Source organism: Cetorhinus maximus, chromosome 17 (genome assembly GCF_964194155.1).
Source record: "Cetorhinus maximus chromosome 17, sCetMax3.hap1.1, whole genome shotgun sequence".
NCBI classification, from domain to species: Eukaryota; Metazoa; Chordata; class Chondrichthyes; order Lamniformes; family Cetorhinidae; genus Cetorhinus; species Cetorhinus maximus.
Genome location: NC_135895.1, coordinates 17,973,586 through 17,986,508, shown reverse-complemented (window position 1 = coordinate 17,986,508; position 12,923 = coordinate 17,973,586). Strand labels below are relative to the sequence as shown.

General features: G+C 43.2%; 1 protein-coding gene across 1 annotated transcript in view; it reads right to left on the bottom strand.

Moving 5' to 3' along the window:
* ephx4 (epoxide hydrolase 4) overlaps nt 1–12,923 on the bottom strand; it is a 48,992-nt gene that overhangs the window by 22,951 nt on the left and 13,118 nt on the right. The window contains exon 4 of the mRNA XM_078561810.1: nt 7,863–7,991. Within this exon, the coding sequence (XP_078417936.1) occupies nt 7,863–7,991 (129 nt within the window). The remainder of the gene's footprint in view (nt 1–7,862; nt 7,992–12,923) is intronic.

Below are 12,923 nucleotides of genomic sequence, written 5' to 3'. Positions count from 1 at the left end.
TGAATTTCAAGCTTGACACAGGTGCACAAGCAAATGTCATTCCCATAAGCCTGTATCGTAAGATAAAGAAAGAAAAACAGCTAACTAAAACAAAAGTGAAGCTGTCTACTTACACAGATGAAAAAGTTGCTGTAGAAGACAAGTGCGCACTTAAACTACCAAAAACAGTCTCAAGCACTTCCATTCGTAGTGTGAAAACTGATGCAAAACCCATCCTTGGAATCAAAGCTTGTGAAAATCTGAAGCTAATCAAAAGAATAGTGACTGTCACCATTGATGACATCCTGAGTGAGTATAAAGATGTGTTCCAGGGGATTGGCTGCCTAAAAGGAGAATACACCATCAAGACTCATGAAACAGAGACACCCAAAATACACCCACCCAGGAAAGACCATAAGACCATAAGACATAGGAGCAGAAATTAGACCATTCAGCCCATCGAGTCTGCTTCGCCATTCAATCATGGCTGATAAGTTTCTCAACCCATTCTCCCGCCTTCTCCCCGTAACCTTTGATCCCCTTACCAATCAAGAACCAATCTATCTTGGTCTTAAATACACTCAATGACCTGGCCTCCACAGCCTTCTGTGGCAATGAATCCCATAGATACCAGTAATGCTGAGAGATCAACTGAAAGCAGAGTTGGACAAAATGGAGAAACTTCATTTCATCAAGAAAATCGATGAACCAACAAAGGTTAGTCCAACTGTAATTGTAGAAAAATCAGATGGGAGTCTGCCTGGATCCCAGAGACCTAAACCAGGCATTACCAGCTGCCCACAGTAGAAGAGATCACGTGCAAGCTAGGTGATGCTAAATACAATTCAGTCTTGGATGCGAGTTCAGACTTCTGGCAGGTCAAGCTGGATGAACACAGTTCCTATCTCTGTACCTTCAACACACCATACAGGCGATACAGGTTTTTACGCTTACCTTTTGGTATTAATTTAGCTCCGGAGGTGTTCCACAGGACAGTGAAGCAGGTGTTTGAAGGGTTGGAGGGCATGGAATCCTATATTGGCGATATGCTGGTCTGGGGAGCCTCACGAGAAGAGCATGACCACAGACTGAGGCAGGTGCTGGCCAGAGCTCGAGAAAGGAACCTCAAGTTGAAGAAGGAAAAGTGCAAAATAGGTCTTCCTGAAATCAAGTACTTGGGACATGTGCTAATGAGTGAGGGACTGAAGCTGGACCACAGTGAAATCGAAGCAGTCATGAACATGCCACCCTCAGAATGTAAGAAAGATTTGGAGAGGTTTTTTGGGAATGGTGACCTATTTTGGGAAATTCATTCCGAACATGTCAGACCTGACAGCACCTCTCAGAGAACTTCTACAAAACAATGTGGAATGGCACTCGGAACAAAGTCACCAGGAAGCTTTGACTAGTCTGAAGAGAACATTGACCCAGGCACCAGTGTTAAAGTATTACGATGTAAATCAGTCGGTCAAGATCTCAGTGGATGCTTTAAAGCCTGGCCTGGGGGCTGTCCTCTTGCAAAATGAGGCACCAGTGACATACTTCAAAGGTAATGACTGAAACACAGCAGCGGTATGTCCAAATACAGAAAGAAATGCTAGCAAATATGTTTGGTCTAGAACGCTTCCATTAGTTTGTCTATGGCAAAGACATGGAGGTAGAGTCTGATCATAAGCCTTTGGAAGCTGTACTTAAAAAGGCCCTGAACTGTGCACCACCAAGAATCCAAAGATTACTCATGCGTCTGCGGAAGTACCAGGTCAGAGTTAAATACAAACCAGGCAAGGAAATATACATCACAGACACTCTGTCACATGCATATATACCTGTCACGGAGGAAGAGGATAAAGAAACGGAATCACATGTTCACACGCTGACAAAGAACTTACCTGTGGCCGTAACCAAACTGGATGAGATCAGGAAAGCGGCCAAGAACAACGCTACCCTGAGAAAACTGCAGCAGATTGTGCAAACTGGCTGGCCCACACATCGGTGTGGAGCCCCTTCTACTGTACAAGAGTACTGGAACTTTTGTGAGGAACTTCATGGAGCAGAAGGAATACTTTACAAGGGAGAGAAAAGATCATAATTCCTGCAACACTGAGGAGAGAAATGCTGCAGCACATACATGAAAGTCACCTCGGCATAGAAACATGTGGGAGAAGAGTTCGAGATGTAATGTATCAGCCTGGAATAGGAGCACAAATTGGGGAAACGATGAATGCAATGTGTACAGTAAATCGCAATAAAAACCACACAGTGTTCCAGAGAGGCCCTGGGGGAAAATTGGAGTGGACCTGTTCACATCTGACAACAGCGAGTACCTACTAGCAGTAGATTATTACTCCAAGTTTTTTTGAGTCCATGCGGCTGAGAAATGATAGTAAGAGCATCACTGTAATAAATCATTTAAAATCAATTTTTGCTCACCATGGCATACCTGATGTGCTCACCTCAGATAGCAGTCCATAATTCTTGGGCACTGAGTTTTGCAAATTTTCACAGGACTGGGAGTTTTGCCAGACTACATTAAGTCCCAAATATCCACAATCCAATGGAATGGTCCGTGCAGACCTTAAAACACAAATTGAAGGCGGCAAAGGCAGATGGAAGAGACCCCTACCTGACTCTGCTGGATTTCAGGAATACTCCATTAGATGGCATTGGATCACCTCCAGCACAGCTCCCGACGGGGAGATGACTAAGATCTAAGCTTCCACTGCACCCCAACTGTTACTTCCGCAGCTAGTAAGCTACAGCGTGCAGGGCCTGCTCAAACTGAGACAGCAGAAGCAGCAACAGTACTTTGATCAAGGTGCCCAACCTCTGCTTGACCCGTGCATGGGACAGACGGTGAGGATTCAGCATGAAGGGATCTGGAATTTTGCTGTTGTCACAGGAATTACAGGAGGACCAAGGTCTTACATGGTGCAGACTCCAAACAGATAACAGGACAGGAGAAACCGGAAATTCCTATGGAAAACAAGTGAAACACAACCCTGCTCTGAACCAGAAAGTGGAGCTGAAGATCGACAACCAGAATGCACCAGTGAAGAAACAGATAACCAATCAAAGCCTGAGAGCCCTGAAAACTATCCAAGGGGTGACAATGACTCAGAGCTGGAGAAGGCCCCTTGTTCTTCCAAATCGCCTCTGTCACCGTTCAGAACATCCAGTGTAAGAATTGTGAAAAAATCCAGAGATGAGTAAAAGACAAAACAGACTGATCAAAACAGAGTGACAAAGAATAGATAAGGGTTCTTGAGTTATATAAAAGTCTCCTAAAAAAAGGGGAATGACTTGATAATAGCTGATTGTGGTTGTGGACTCCAGTATTAGATACTATACGGTACTCTGTACTATATAGAGGGTCACCTGACCTGGAGGCTGAAGGTCAGTTCTTACATGTTGGAACCTGTCTTGACTGTTCAGTTACTGCAGATGTGTGCTCATGTTGGGAAAATGTGTTATCAATAAAGTTAGCTCAGCTACACTGTCGATGGCCTGTGTGCATCATTAAAACAAGAAATAAGACAAAGTTGTTAATAAATATTAATGGACAGCAGAAGGTCCACAAGAGATCCCCGGAGGATTCCATTGGTTAGGAACGCCAAGATAAAACTATCACCATTGATAGCTATGGTTTCTCTGCATTATTGAACTAATCAATAATCTAGCTTTGACTTAGAAACATTAATAATTAATTCACAGTTCATTTAGCTTTAACTAAACTAATCAGGAGGAACCTATGTCATACAATTATCTAGGGTATTAATTTCCTCAGGGCACTGATTAATAGATTAGCGTTACATCCCCAACTGTGCTGTTTTTACACAATTTTAACCCATTTAAAATAAACAGGTGGATGAAAACAGCACAGGCAGGAAATCACAGTGAGCATAAGCGAGAGGAAATCATACCCCCTAATGTCTATCTAATTATTCCTTCTCATTTGACATCTTTGCAGCTTTTACATTGCAGGCTAGGCTATGCGCATTTCTTAACTGGGGCTTCTCCATTAAAAGAAGCACTTAATTAGATGTAGATTACCACCCATCCATTCAGCATAAAGAGCAACAAAGCAAATCTGTTTCTCACTATGGGTCTGCTTTACTTTGAGAGATTCCTAACGTGCAAACAACAGTGCACAATAGGTCCTGAATTCATTTAATACTCTGATTAACCTCAAAAACAAGCACATAAACCAGATTCTGTTTGACATCAGCAAAAACATTTTTCAGACATTTATATACTGTGCATATTGTAAGCATGTTGCCATGGTGCTGTTCTATTTGCCCTTGACTGATGAAAACAGATTTGAAATAATCTCTTTTTTTTTTGCAAGCAGGAATGAAATAATTCAGGAAAGCAAACCTCTGCTGAGAAGGAACAAAGAGGATGCTATGCTATTTCTGTAGCAGTAAAAATGTGCAAATTGCATTTTGCCGGATGCATAAACTTGGAGCCTCGCTGCTCATTATTTTCTATGACAGTTTCTCCTTTTCACACTGCAGAGGATGGAAACATCCAGATATTGGCAGCTGAAGCAGCCATCTTTTAAAGGCACTGGATTAACGGTGCCCCACAGAGGACTGATGTTATGGGGCAAACGGTGAATTTTCTTAATGAAACCAACTTTTAGTTTTGATTAAGAGGGAGAAAACAGCCTTAGGACTTCTGCTGTGGTGTTACAGGCCCTCAGCTTGATGAAAACACCCTGATGGAATTCTAGCAGGCTGAAGCGAAGGTTGGTCAGATACTGACACAGCTGAGGTGGCTATTAGATTAGTCAGAATACAAAATGCTGAAGAGAAAATATGAGGCATTGTCTCCAGGTTCTGTGATCCCAATGGATCATCAGCAATAATGATACGCAAACCCGAACCAGACAGTATTCGGCCTGATTTTAACTCTGGGTTTTGAATGACCCCGAGCCTTGCCCATCATTTCAGGCAGAGATATTAGCCCCGATTTTAACTTGGTGTGTTACTGTAGCGCGTGTGGGCCAGGTTGGACAGGAAGTGGCCATGACAGCACCAGGATGAGTCTCGAGTTATTTTAACACAGTGACATGTCCCCGGAGAGATTCCTGCCTGACCCCTGTGGGAATTGTTGGAATTTCACGTGGTAGCGGGCTGCCCCTGGGGTCCTGACAACGTTGGCCCTAGCTAAGGGTGGCCATCGGGGAGATCACGGTTGGGGGAGGGGAAGGGAAGGGCTGCACAGCCCCGGACATTTGCTTGTAGGATCTGGATGGGCATTTCTGTTCCCCACAAGGAATTTCTAATCACCATATCTGAGGGTATCCTGGCCCCACTCCTGCTTGCTGCCAAATTTCACTAGCGGGCTTGGCACTGGGCATCACTTGTACCATGGGCCGTTAATGACGGGATCCTAATTGCATCATAGGACTCCGACATTTAAACATTTATGAGGTCCCCGTCTGCCTCTCCTCCACAACATAACTACAGGCACCCTAATGTCACGTTCTAGAAAAATCTGCAGCCCCCTTCAAGGTATCTAAATATAATTTAAACACCTACAAGGTTTTCACCTGCGTTACTCTATATTGAATGCCATTCAGCATGTTACCCTTTGCATGCAGAAGAATCTATTGTTACTAAATTTGCCTTTTGACATTTTGAAGCTATACTCCCATGTCTGCTGAGAGGTTTATCTTGAAGTAATGGTCTGGATTTCCTTTGTATCACTGTTATAAAATGGAGTATTTTCCATGATCATTGCCATGCAGAATAGTATTTTGTGTTGTGCTTTTTTTACTCACCTAATGTTGTATTTGAGACAGAGGTCTATAGATTTTTGCATACTAAGGGGATTAAGCAATATGGAGATAGTGCAGGAAGGTGGAGTCGAGATAGAACATCAACCATAATCTTGTTGAATGTTGGAGCAGGCTTGAAAGGCCAAATAGATAACTCCAGCTCCTACTTCTTATGTTCTTTAAATTGTCTGGTGCTGTTATATTTTTGTATTAAGAATAATTTAATTGCTCAAAACCTAGTTGTGAACTGTAAGGATCTGCCAAACTGGGAACCCTAATAAAACAAAAAGCTTTTTAGAAACAATTTTGAAATAGAAACTAATTAACACTGAATTCAGATACAAAGGAATCATGAGAAAGACCAGAAAGGAGGGATGAATCATTAGAGAATGTCTGAGTTGAACTGAGTCCCATTGTTGAAACCGTGATAATTAGATTCTACGCATCTGCTCTAAGAGAAAGTGGATAATAGTAGGTGAACGTCTAGGATGGCAGGACATTATAATAAAGAAATGGGACAGAAATAGAACTAAACTCCATCTGGAGAACAGTGCTTCAGAACTTCTAAAGGAAGATGCATCAAATGTTCGTATTTCATTCTGAGGAAGAGCCACTAGAGAAATATCAATCCCAAATCAAAACCTTTGCAGATAGATGGTCTAACCTGGGTTGGAATAACTTGGGGAAAGATCAGCAGGTGAAGAAGAATGAAGACTTTGCTTCTAATTAAACCAGTCTTAATTGTGAAAGTTTATGCATGCAGCCAAAACAGCTGCAAAATCGGCAGAATAACAGTGTCTTTGTGATCTTTGCCAGTCTCCGGCTTCAGGCAAATTTGGGCCTCATTTAAATGAAGTTGGTGAGCTGTAGGTCCCCGGTTAGGGAAGGTGGGAAATTGACAGGTTCTCACACATAGCTGGCCAGCAGGTCCCAAGACAGGGATGGGGAAGGGGGAAGCAAGTGTGGGGGACGGAGTGAGTGGGGGGATGATCTTAGGTTGTTGAGGGGGTGGGGGATGCTGGCAGTGCAGGGTGGAGTTGAAGGGCACAAACGCACTGACAACCAGTTGGGTTTTTTTGTGGGTCTAGGAATAAAACTCATGCATTTCAAAAAATGATACGTTGCCTTTTTATGAGCAGCCTCAAAACTTAAACACTGTTATTTAAGCCATTTACATATATATTATTGGAATCTGTGGATTTTGAGTGCTTTGCAAAAATGGCTGCTACTCATAGGGCAGAATTTTGTCTCTGGCGGGCAGGCTTGGCGGGGGGCAGACGGGGCGGTCGGGAAGCCAATCGCTGCGCATGATCAGCACCGGACTGCGATTTCACAATTAAGGCTCGTCCAGCATGAAACGCGAGCAGCAACACTGAGCACTGCCTGTGTGGTGGGGGGGGGGGAGGGCGAGAGGGCTGAGCACAAACTACGTGTGTGTGCGCGAGTGAGCGCTTCATAATCTCCCTGAAGCACAGAGCTGCCTCAGGGAGATGAAAGGCTGTTAAAAAAAAAAGCAAATAAAAATGTCATGAAACATGTCTCCTCATGTGACTCTGTCATATGAGCAGGGACATATGATTAAAGAAAAAAATTAAAGTTTTTATTTTATTTTTATTTGCTTTTGGAAACCTCATCCTGCCTGTGGATGAGGCTTCCAAAAAAATGCAAAGGCCGCTTGGCCTTTTCACCCGTCTGGCAACCGTTAGGTTGGACGGGCAGCGAAAAATTTAACTTAATTGATTACTTAATGGCCTTAACAGGCCAACGTCAACACACGTCATTTCACGTTCGGGCGGGTTGGGTGCATGCCCGCCCACCAAGTGAAAATTTCTGCCCATAGGGACATTACCACCGAACCTAATCTTGGCTTTACTTCCAGAGGTATTGTTGAATAATCATTTTCTTATCCCTAACCAACAGATGCTGAAACCTATTGTAGTGCCCCAACCAGGAGATCAGCCAATGCAGCACTGTCGGGAGATCACCTGGTCTCTGTGGTTCAAAAACTCATTGGAAAAATTCATTCACCCACCACGGGTTCCTGGACATCAATCATTTATCATTAAGTAAACAGAATCAAGTGGCTTAGAATGGGACTTACCACAAAAAGCTGTAGGATGTGGGCAGTTCAAAACGACAATCTTACTTATCATCTCAGGATAATAGATAGCAAAACACCAGGCGATTAATCCACCCCAGTCATGGCCAATCAGGACACATTTCTTGTAGCCTGCGCAAAAAGCAAAAGCCAACACCTCGATACATAGAATTGAGAAAATTAATGTAAGGAATTTTGATCAGAAAAATCAAAATCAACTCAATCAGAAAACTGTATAGTGCAAAACCATTCAGTTCTGAAACATCCCATCTCTTTCTAAACCCAAATCATATATTCCGCTTTGCTGAAGGTTTTGTTTTCCATACACTTGGCTTTGTGGTTGTAGCAAGCTGTGCTGTAAAGTATCATTGTGTTGTGGTGCATCAAAACACCTGGACAAGTAAAATCAGAACATCGCCTTCCATTAAAAGCTGCTTACTACAGCCAGTACAATAGTTCACTGGCGTTTTAGAATCTTGTTTTTAGAATCTTTAGAATCTAACCTTATCCTTGTGCAGATAATCTTGAGGTCAAATTTAAAATTAGAAAAATATATCAACTGATAGATAGTTTACAACATGGAAAAGCAAAATAAATCACACAGCCTTCAATAGACCAGGATTTTTCAGGCAGTGGCCAATGACTGGTGTCAAGTATTCATTACAGTTATAATTATCTAGAGATTTTCTGTAGGACTTTACTGGAACCTGCATTGATTAGAGATCCATATCAGTGCAGTGTCCTCTAGAGAGGATTTAAGGTCTGTTTTTTTTTCTTTCATGGGATGTGGGCATCGCTGGCAAGACCAGCTTTTGTTGCCCATCCCTAATTACCCTTGAACTGAGTGGCTTGCTAGGCTGTGGGTCTGGAGTCACATGTAGGCTAGACCAGGTAAGGACGGCAGATTTTCTCCCCTAAAGGAATTAGTGAACCAGGTGGGTTTTTTAAACAAATGATGATTATTGTCATGGTTACCATTACTTTATATTCCAGATTTATTAATTGAATTTAAATTCCACCCACTGCCATGTTAGGATTTGAACCCACATCCCCATGGCATTAGCCTGGGCCTCTGGATTACTAGTCCAGTCACATTACACCATCTGTTTTCGTGAACAGGGAAAGCAACCTTGCAACTCCTGAACCAATCAGATTGAAAATTCCTTACTCCGACACATAGGGCAGGATTTTCCCTTCGGGAGCAGGAAACAGGGTGGGGGGGGGGAGAGGGGGATTCCTTCTGCACAGTGGCCTGTGACTGTTCTTCCAACCGGTCAGGTAGGAAGGACCCATAGGCCTACCTGAAACATGGACTTCCAGCCTGCCACTGGGTGCTTGCCTCCGGGCACCCAAACTTGTCCCGTCAGTGGAGGAAACAAGAGGGTGACTGGAAAATTCCAACCAACCTCCTTTAATTTGACTTAACAAGGCTCTTAACAAGCTAATCAGTTACCCATCACATGGTGGGTAGCCCTGCTGGCCCAGAATCCACTTCTGCTAACTTGGTCGGCAGTGGGAATAGAATTGGGAAACCAGTGCAGTGACTGTTGCTGGCATTTTCGGGCCCCATCTGCCTTTGTTCCTCCCACCAGTGGGGCTCGAAAATCCTGACCGTGGAGTCAGAACCAGGAAGTGTAAGTTAGAACATTTAATTCAATGTCAAATCATATATAGAAAATGAAATAAAAAGAGGGAAAGAAAGACTGGATTAAGCAAAAGAGACACAAAGACAAAGTTGTTTGAAAAAATATTTTAGATGTCCAATAATAATTAAAATCCGAAGGAATGAGACACCACACTTGTTAAAGTTAATTATCAGTGCCAGCTGGATTTGGCAGTAATTAAGGCTTATCACACCTTTAAAATTTTACTTACATTGAAATGCACAAGCTTCAACCTTTTCTGACAAATTTAGTGGATATTTATTATGTAAGTACAGGAACCTCACACTGTTCCATATGTTTCTATCTCTCAGTCTCCCAGCAAGATACTGTTACAGTGAAGCTTCTAGAAGTGCAGGGTAACTTAAACAGCAACTTCCTGATTTCCAAGTTTAACTGCACTAGTACGGTTTTTTGAAGCTGCTGTCTGATTTACACTTTATTAACGTTGAGTGTTGATAGTCTCTCCTGTATTTTTACTTCAAAATGTGGACCATTATTTTCAAACTGAAAATCATAACACCCAAAGATATTTTTTGAATTCCCGTTAAATGTGCTTTAAGGATAAGGATTTCAAAACACTCATTTTTCAAAAGTAGCAGCAGTTGTCTCCAGCGACCTTAGATTTAATTGTGAAAATCATTGCTAAGACATTTAAAGTCTGGATAAAATCGAGCCTTTATTCCGGTATTTATTTCTTAAATCTCCTTTAAGCGTGTGCGAGATATGAGACAACAAACAAATTGGATGGACCTTTTTTGAAACTGAACATGATTAACACCTGCTTAATGGTGAGTAGAAAATCATAATTTTAATGCCAAGGGTGATATTGTCCACATTACTGGCAAATTGTATTTTCCAACAGGAATTTAATACAGTGGTAATAGGTTAAGGCTTGGGAATTGAAGGCAACAATTAAGCCAATTATTATCTTGCTGAGGGTGTTAGAGAAAGGTCACGCAGCCTTGGCACAATAAAAGTTTTGCTGAAAGCCTACACAGCTTCCTTGGAATTACTGCAGCCTACTGCGCACATACCAAGTATTAAAGGATGTGAATTTTAGTTCTGTAATTTCAGTTCAAAATTGAAGATATATTTTTTGGATGAAAATAAATAGTTCTGTAGAAAAACAAGACACTTTCCAAGATCGCAGGGTAGGTTGGGGTGTAGGTGGCTTGCCAAATCACCTTCCGTTCTTCTCAAGTACCAACCTTGCCATCTTACCATTATATCATCAGGCGGGATATAAATTATAATTGAATTATTAAGTCACACTTCACACCTGTGACTCAGTGATAAAAAGGAAGCACACAATTTCCAAATCTCAGTACTGCTGGTACTTAATTTATCTACGTGCTATATCTAACTGTTTTAAGAATAATTGTCATATTTCAAACATTACAGGCTGGATTTTCCCGGACCCATGGAGAGGAGGTTATAGGTGGGTTGTGGGGTTGGGGGGGGGCGGGTGGGTGTTGGAAAATAGTGAAGAGCTGTGTTGGGGCAGGTCTCGATGCATTCCTGCCGCTGAGGACAGGCGGGCATGGGTTGGGAAGAGGATCGACTGCCGCACTGTGTGGCGGGCAGCCAATTAAGGTGATTAAGGCCACATACGGAGATAGCCAACTTAATGAAGGCAGCCTCCCTGTGGCAGGCTAGGTGGCCATCAGAGCCAGAGACTCCATGCCCCATTGATTGGCCTCGGGCATGAAAGGCTGAAATGGCGGCCAATCTCGATCCAGCAGGGGGGGTCACCCCTCCATTCCATTGGACATTTCAGCATTAATCCTGTTAATTTATGCACTGCACTGCAGCACAGCGAGGGTGCTTCCATGTCGAGATGCCCTCGCGGTCCCCGACCTGCCTCAGTAGTGCCCACCTCTCTCAATGACGTTGGGCTTGCAGCATCTAGAGCTTGCCTGCCGTCCTTAACAGGACAACGAGCATGGAGACAGTTAAGTAGGAGGCTGCCTCCCAGAAGATTGCTGAGCAAGTCTCGCTGCTGGTCTGTGGGCTCGGGACTCCCATTTGCTCCTGACGTTGGGGTCCCAAAGCCCATGGGAAAATCTAGCCCTATACTTTAAAGTATCAAATGTGTTACAAGTTTTTCTTTTAAGTGTGAGGATGGGTTAGCTCAGTTGACTAGATGGCTCAAGTTTGGAGCAGAACAATGCCAAACAGCATGGATTCAATCCTTGCACTGGCTGTGGTAGTTCATGGAGACCTGCCTCCTTGCCTCGCCCTATGCTTGATGTGGTGTTCCTCAAGCTATATAAACAATTGTCTTTCTCTCTAGTGGAGAGATGCCTATGGGCCTCCTTAGACAATGGCTAATTACCTTTGAAAGTAGCTATTTTATGTGGTTTCTTTCTGACTGCAAATCCACAAGCGCCTTCCAATCTGCAAACAGCCATTACACTTGGGCTGACCAATCTAAGTTTTCTTGCAATGAAACTTTGTGGCCTTTGAGAAACAGGATGAGGAGTCGTTCTGTGCAGGGAGTGAGCGAGGAAAGGAGGGAGGATATCCCTGAGGGAGAAATTTAGGATAGGTCGGGGCAGGGAAATTCATGCAATATGTTCGTTACACATTTTTTCCTTCCTTATGTGTGATATTTTACATTTGTTTGTATTAAACATGCTTCATTTCCTCATAACAACAAGCAGGTCTTTCTCATGCTTTATGTCCTGCCCCCCACCCGCCAAAGTAATTGAACTTCTTGCCAACCTCACCCGCTTGAAGGAAAGGTGAAAAGTTGATCTGGTCAGCAATTTGCTGCCTTGCCCTCTTGGTCAAATCAGTGCAAATTTGTGGGGCAGTCTTTAGACTGAAAAGCTCAGCACATCTTTCCATAGTGCTGAACAGTTAGGATTTTGATTTCCCAGTCTCTGATCTTCTTTTCTATGGTGAGAGTTGAGCGTTCCCCACTGGAAAAACGTTGGAAGTATAATTCTTATTGGGATGTTACAATTAATGGGTTTCTTTCATTTCTGCCACTGTATGTGACAGAAATGTGATTGCACTGGAGGGAGTGCAGAGGAGATTCACCAGGATGTTGCCTGGGATGAAACATCTAAGTTATGAAGAGAGGTTGGATAGACTTGGGTTGTTTTCATTGGAGCAGAGAAGACTGAGGGGCGACCTGATCGAGGTGTACAAGATTATGAGGGGCATGGACAGGGTGGATAGGGAGCAGCTGTTCCCCTTAGTTGAAGGGTCAGTCACGAGGGGACAAAAGTTCAAGGTGAGGGGCAGGAGGTTTAGGGGGGATGTGAGAAAAAGCCTTTTTACCCAGAGGGTGGTGACGGTCTGGAATGCGCTGCCTGGGAGGGTGGTGGAGGCGGGTTGCCTCACATCCTTTAAAAAGTACCTGGATGAGCACTTGGCACGTCATAACATTCAA